We start from the raw sequence: 7,508 nt of genomic DNA on the forward strand, positions 1-7,508 counted from the left end.
AAATCTTTCAGTTTCTATACCAATAATAGAAAGCAGGACAGTTTGTCTGTTTGTATGCGCTTGTTACTGGAAGTAGATACAGTACCGACTTCAAAAATACACTGTTGGGTATGAATGTACGTGATCCCGGAGTGCTACATATATACCACGGGAGAAACTGGGGCGGAAGACACGAGTAAAATAATTATGAAGTAAGCTAAGTAGGTATTGCCTGGGCTAATTTATAAAGCATTAAGAACTTTCGCATGAAAGGAGACATAAGAATACATTAATTTCATTATCATAATTATGAGTTGCTGATGATGTTGCATGTTCCTGCTGAGGCACAGGTCTCTTATGAGGGTTCAGGCATAATCTACCATACTGGCCAAGTGCGGGTTGGAAGATGTCACGTGTCGTAGAACTTTTAATTCATAGACATGCCAGTTTCTTCACGATGTTTTCTTTACCGTTTCGAGCACTCATGTTTGTTTTTCTGGTCTCGAACCTTCGACTTTAAGATTATAGTCCGAACTCCTAACCACTGAGCCAGTACTACTCTTACACTTACATTGCGTTATAGTAAATATAAATACGCGATATCTTAGCTGCTAGTGAACTCCGACCACGAGCCTTCAAATAACTTCTCATATCAAAATTCGTAAGCTCAAAAACTTGAAGACAAATGAGGACGAGTGTAAGTGAAAAGCGATGTTTTGCCCGCACTGATTTCCCTAAATCTAAATAATGGCTCCGTTGTGGTGAATTATAAATTCAGCTTGTTTTGTCGCTCTCCGCTTAACTCAAACTTTTGTAGTCATGATCGTTTTAGCGGACTTTTAATAGACCTCTGCTATGTATGTTTGTTCAAGACAGCCATAAATTCGGGGCGTTTTGTGGTTATAGTCATGTGTCTTTTTGTTATTATTCTTATGATTAATATTACTAAATGTAAAAATAGAAGCTGTTGATTGAGCATGGTTTTTTTTTGTCTCTCTTATTTTTGCATGAACTACAAATTATGGACATTAATTTTTTATTATCGCTACTTGAAAATATATTCAATATAATATCAACATATTTTTTTACAAAGCTTTTGGATTCTGCAATGCAAAGGAAATCGTATCTCCTAGGCTAATATTGTAATTCTACAATCACAGGGGTTTTATCTTCATAAATTTAAAAGATTATTATCTTGAATACAAACCTAAATCTCAAAGAATTTAAACACATTCGAAAAATTAACATTAATATTCATAGATATGTCAAAAGACATATGTTTATTAACATAAATAATATTATTGTCTTTCGCACAGCGTCAAATTATTTTAAAGCTATGTGTCAATTTTTAATTTCCGTGCGCGATTTCCCCCAGGGCAAACAAAAATAGAATCGCTGTCTATTATAGTCAAATACCGTGTAGTGGTTCTTCACGTAAAAGAACAATAAAAATACATACATTCATCCATCCTCACAAACTTTCGCATTTATAATATAACTAGGATTAGACATATGTTATCTGTGCACCTACATTGTATACTCTGTGCTTCCCTTTTGTGGCGGGAGCACGAAACTTGCGACGTTCAAATTCGCTAAAAATAAAAGTAAGCAGGTAAAGCGCCAATACATTTTCTTTATTTAGTGCCCTCCATTCGTAGGAATGGTTTCTTTTAGTTTCGAGTGAAACTGCGAACGACCGACATAAAAACTTTTATACAACTCTAATGAGAGTTCTCTAGGAGTAAATAAGTTGAGAACCTATAATAGACACTTTTAATTAGCTTGGAATAAAGTGTTGACGAAAGAAATTGAAAGCAATATATTTTTGTTGAAATCGATTGAAAATTTCCAAACATATAGTTCGTATTTTTAAAATAGTGAACTATCAGCAAAAATGTTGTCATAATGATTCAAGTACATACAATACCCCTCCGAAACGGCTGGACCGATTCTCATGATATTTCGTGTTCATATCGGGTAGGTCTGAGAATCGGCCAGCGTCTATTTTTCATACCCACAATGATAAGACCTAGGCAGAATAGCGTTTGCCGGATCATAGTAGTTAGATAGAATTATGTAAAATATATATTTCGAGCACGCCCCGGATCCGTTGGGTATTCATTTGTCATAATCGAAATAGTATAATATATCCTATCCTTTAAGTTGTATCAAAGTGCATATGGTGTGGAAATTTGATTAAAATCGGTTGAGTAGTGTAGAAGTCCATCGCGGACAAACAACGTGACACGTAATTTATATATGTTAAGATAAGGTTTAGCGGATCAACCTTCAGGTCTTCAATATTCCAAAATACGTAAGTAAAAAGCTATAATTAAATATCAACCTTCAAATATAGCTAACAACAATTTATTTATTTATTTATTTTTCACTTAACAAGTAAAGGAGAGCTTTAAAAAATGTTGCATCTTGTAAATTTAAAATATAGCACATTCCCATCATCTGCGCAAATCCCCTTTTAAAACTGAAAGATTTTTTCAGCAACTTAAACCATAATCTAATTTATTACGCGCGGCTAAAAACTCGAACATCAAAAATTCCTCTCAACCTTGAATAACCAGCCCATAAACCTCGCATCACTCACAAAGATCGTTAATAATTTCGAAAAGCGCCTTTAAAATTTCAAAACCTCATTAAGATACGCACGAATCGCCGTACATAAAGGTCGCGTTGTTAGAAACAAAAGGCAATTTTCGCTTATTCATTAAATGTAATTAAAAAGGGGTGGGATAATGATGAGCGGTGGTATTAATAACAAAATAATGCCAGGTTAGAGGTACCTACTGTTCGGAGCACCCGCTAAGTGCCTCTTTAGAAGTTGTTGTGTTAAACGATTTTAGGTGTTTTACAATGGTTCTATATTGTCGCTGTCATCGGGTTTCAGTATGTTTCAGTAGGTTACAGTAGGTACCCCAGTAGTACAGAACTACAGATTAATTATTGATCTAGACTCTAATTATATTCGTAGCATATAAATAACATTTTATTACGCACACATCCACCTAAGTAATTAATCTTTGAATTATATTTCGATAGGAGTTCTGAGATAAAGTCTTCAGAGTGTTATAAATATTGTGATGTGATATTTAATTGCATAAATCTATATAAATTGATGACCTAAATTGCTTTTATATTTTTCAGTCCTGTAAGTTAGAACTTCATTTCTCTGTTTGTTCAAATTAAATAAATATGTCTGCAAATCTGCAATGATGAAATGAAGTGAATTCCTTTTATGAACATATTTAGAATGTTAGAGGTGAGCACGGTTCGGCAGTAACATCTGTATTCTGTTACTGTGTTTCGTACTGTAAGTGAGGGAGCTGGAGCCTTGATTCCTTTTCCTTACCCTTCCCAGCACTTTTCTATACTCCTCTGATGAATCCTTTCACTTTTAAAGTTAGCAATTCATTTGCAAAGGCGTTAGACCTGTAAATTGCCTTACGCCTAATATTCATGGGCGGTGGTAGCACTATCAGGCGACCGACCAGCTCCTTTGCCGGCTATGGTATAAATATTGTTTTAATAATAGTACTAAATATATACATATATATGTATTTGTTTCCAGAGCGACATGTAAATAGTAACTTAATGCTCATTTTAATGAGCAAACACCTCCCATATCATAAACGCTAGCTGTAACATATTTGTTCTACTACAAATTACAGGCAGTTTTAATTTTCACATCGTTCTCATTATGTTAGGTGGGGTTTCATATTAAAATATGAGTTTTCCAAGCAATTCTGATTAAAATATTTTTTAGTTCTCTAAGAAGGTAGTCATCTAGTGTGAAGATATGAAGTTTAATGACTAAAATAAATAAATCAATAACAATCTGTTCGAAAAGTGTGCAACATATTGGAGTAAAAAATCACATTAAACACGTATTTTTATGTTAATTTTACACGGCTACTGCGCACTATTATTCCGTTTAAGTTTTATTATTTTCCGAATGTTCTAATTTCATAATTTACAGATATAAATATTGTTTCATAGAAACTTTATCTTTAGCTTATACTTTCTAAATGCTTTCTTAACAATTAATTTTACTTTACTGCATTTTTTGTGCCAAATGTCTGTCTATAAATTGCTATTTGACTACTCATGTCATAGTTACGGTCTTATTATTCATATATATACCTTTTAATTTACTAAATATTTTTATACACATATTTAAATCAAACCATTTTAAAAGAAATTTCTGTGTTTCGGGATATCTTCGAGAATGGTTAAGAGCTGAAGAAGAGATAGACATACAGAAATACCTTCGCATTTATTATATTATGGAGGGATTTTAAACTCGTAGAGTTGCGGCCCTTCATTACAGTACAAATACGGTTCAAATATGTACTATTTCACACCAAAAATACCATTATACTACAATTAGATCATCAGATCATAGTAGGTATAATATACAAAACATCATAATAGCGAATAAGTTGGAATCAGCGAAGCTAACTGCGCAATTAGCGTTTGTTTTAAGATATGTAACAATAGAATTAATTAATTACATTACGTGTAATCGTATTGTGTCGTCACTTAATAATATAATAAATAGCTAAAGCCTTTTATATGTTAATAGATAGACAATGTATATAGGTTTTAATTAAACATTCTACCATATTGATTTATGTATTATTCCGAGAAGATTTTATTTGTTATTTAATTAATGTTTAATTCTTTATGTTTCACGTATTATATTTCTCTAAATTTTGTGATATTTATATACTTGAAATGAAATAATCACAAAGTAGTTAAAAAATGTTTAATTGTAGGTATATATCATATTTACAAAACAAGTATTTTATACATATTTTCACATCGTGTTCCTAGACGTTGTCGAAATTATATCTTATACAATAAACAATAAACACGATTTTTGTGTTTACGTCCGATTTCATATCTTATTCTTATATACATAAGCGAAGTTTTAAAATAAAGCCTACTTAGAAATATACAATTGTAACTATTAATACGCAGTCGTAGAGTACTTCATCACTCTATAGGTTTATGGATGTCTCTTTTTCTATCTTTCTTATGTTCGAAGTAGAGCCAGCTGTGAAAAAAATATTTTGTGTATTATTAAAAAGATATAAACCTGAATATAAGTTGAAAGGTCAATGGTATCTTTATAATTATGTCTTCTGTGTATATTTGTTACTAAATTCTTCCTAAACGGCTGCAGCGATTTTAGTGAAATCCTTAGTGAGTCTTCACGTCAACGCGAATGGTTTCAATTGACAATTTGAATGCGAGCAAAGTCGCGGGCGGGTATGAGCTCGAATATATACATTAAATAGTTTAAACGTATTATGTGTGAATTGTAAATTGGATAGGTTTTTATGTAAGGAGTCAAACAAAACAACACTCTGCCATCAAATCAGTTCATATAATAATTATAATTCGAAATTAGACATATTCATCATATCAACTTTTATTACAAAATATGTTTATTGATTTTAATATCATGATAAAGAGACCTCTTCTCCAAGAAAAAACCTCGAATCCTAGCTATAGAATAGCTAGGATTCGAGGTTTTAATCTTCCTATACTATCATAAGTGCAAGACTTAATACATAAATTTAATTAAACACACGAACATCTGACCGATTTCCAAATAAGATACAAAAGTTTCAACATTTTATTTTGTTTTTCTGACTGTACCTTTTAGTCTGATATCCTGCCAGGCCTCATACAGTCACGCTCGTGCTCAATTTAAAAATAGCATCCGCAATACGTTTAAATAAAGCGTCAGGGATATATGCTAAGAAATAAATACCCAAACTGGATGATAGCCGGTACAGTGAGCAGGCCTCCGAGGATAAAGACGGCGCCGGGGAGCACGTTCAGCGTGGACATGTACACCCTGGAGTATAGTGGGCCATAGAGGAGTGGTGTCATGGCTTCCGCTAGACCGAACAGCGAGTTTACTTTGCCTGAAAATAATTGATCAATTTGTAGATTAATTGATATATAGTGATATTATAAATATGGTTAGGTAGTGAACATTTTAACGTTAATAGAGAGAGTGAATTAAGGAACAAATAAAAATTTGCATAAAACATTCAAAAATCGTAATTTCTTTTATTGTTTTGGCTTCGTTAAAGCAAGAAATTAGTATTAAAATACAGGTTGGTTAACTTAATAACGTATGACCACTTTTATTGTTTAGTATCTGAAAATCCTTAGTCTAGAGGCGAGTAATGTGAGATTCCTACATTCATCCGATAATGAAGAAAAATTTGAGTGAGCGACGCTGAAAGATAATCCCATACTTGTCCGAAAAGAAAATTAATCAGTGAGTTAAACGAAAATGCTACTGCCTGAAACCCAATATGGGATACAAGACTTCATTGTTAACCATATTACTTAGTTATTTCTAGCTCCGCCCGCGGTTTCGTCTGCGTGGTAAAGGATACTCCCAGGATAAAAAGACGTCCCACCGCAGTCAAAAATAGCTTATATTGCTCTAGTCTTTTAGCTACCTAAAATAAATCACATCAAAAACTAAAATCTACACAGACAAAGATAAACATACAAAGGTAAGATAAACAAACAGACACACTTTTATTGAAAACATTAGTGAATATACATTTAAACATCTGTCCTATTGTCTACATACTGAAACCAGATCTTAAGCCTCTAAAGTGTTAGTATAATATCACGAGCAAGCGTTCAAATCATAAATTTACTCACCAAATTCTTCTCCAGTAACCAATTTTGTTGCGATTGAACGCATTGCTATAAATGAAGTGCCGTTTAACATTTCTAATAGCGGCGCTGAAAAATATTAAATTCTATTGAATGTTGACTATATATTGATCTAATGGACTAAAACATTTTATCGCACCATAGTAAGGAGTTTCTCAAATCTACTGCATTCTTTCACGGATATTACCTTAATACTGCTTTTTATTTGATTTAACTAATACTATGTAATTATCTAAGGATATATAAGAACTTAGCCACAGTAAGAAACTGAAAAGAAGTTAAATTTATTGCTAAAAATTAAAGACTTTTTAATGGATTTATTCATTAGATCAAAAAGCATTTATTGCTTATTGGTTGCGGTTGTATTTTTAAAAGTTTTGTATCTTTCGGAAACAGGATGTTGTAAAATTTTCAGAAAATTTTAGTAAAACGTTTTATTTGAGAAGCATTCAATATGAGTACAATATAGGTAAGTGTTTACTAAGCGTAAATAGTGTCCTGCTGCAGCTCAGGCCATTAGCTGATAGACAATCTAATCAAATAAAGAAACAAAGACCTTTTTATAAACAGTTCAATTATCTAAGTACCATAGAGCCAATAATTAATTGGTTACTGGCTTATTTAGGTATTAAAAAAAAAAAACACTATCTACAAAACTACTACTAATATTATAAATGCGAAAGTTTGTAAGGATGTGTGTGCGTTTGTTGCTCTTTCACGCAAAGACTTCTGAACCGATTGCAATGAAATTTGGTACGTAGATAGCTGGACAACTGGAATAACATATAGGCAACTTTTTATCC

The 7,508-nt window shown here is 32.3% G+C and overlaps 1 protein-coding gene across 1 annotated transcript in view; it reads right to left on the reverse strand.

Moving 5' to 3' along the window:
* Positions 1 to 4,989: 4,989 nt before the first annotated feature.
* Positions 4,990 to 7,508, reverse strand: part of LOC119831247 (proton-coupled folate transporter-like) — an 8,772-nt gene continuing 6,253 nt past the window's right edge. The window contains exons 5-7 of the mRNA XM_038354541.1: positions 6,691 to 6,774; positions 5,774 to 5,930; positions 4,990 to 5,050 (exon numbers count right to left, since the gene is read on the reverse strand). Coding sequence (XP_038210469.1) covers positions 4,990 to 5,050; positions 5,774 to 5,930; positions 6,691 to 6,774 — 302 coding nt within the window. The remainder of the gene's footprint in view (positions 5,051 to 5,773; positions 5,931 to 6,690; positions 6,775 to 7,508) is intronic.

This window comes from Zerene cesonia, chromosome 13 (genome assembly GCF_012273895.1).
Source record: "Zerene cesonia ecotype Mississippi chromosome 13, Zerene_cesonia_1.1, whole genome shotgun sequence".
NCBI lineage: Eukaryota > Metazoa > Arthropoda > Insecta > Lepidoptera > Pieridae > Zerene > Zerene cesonia.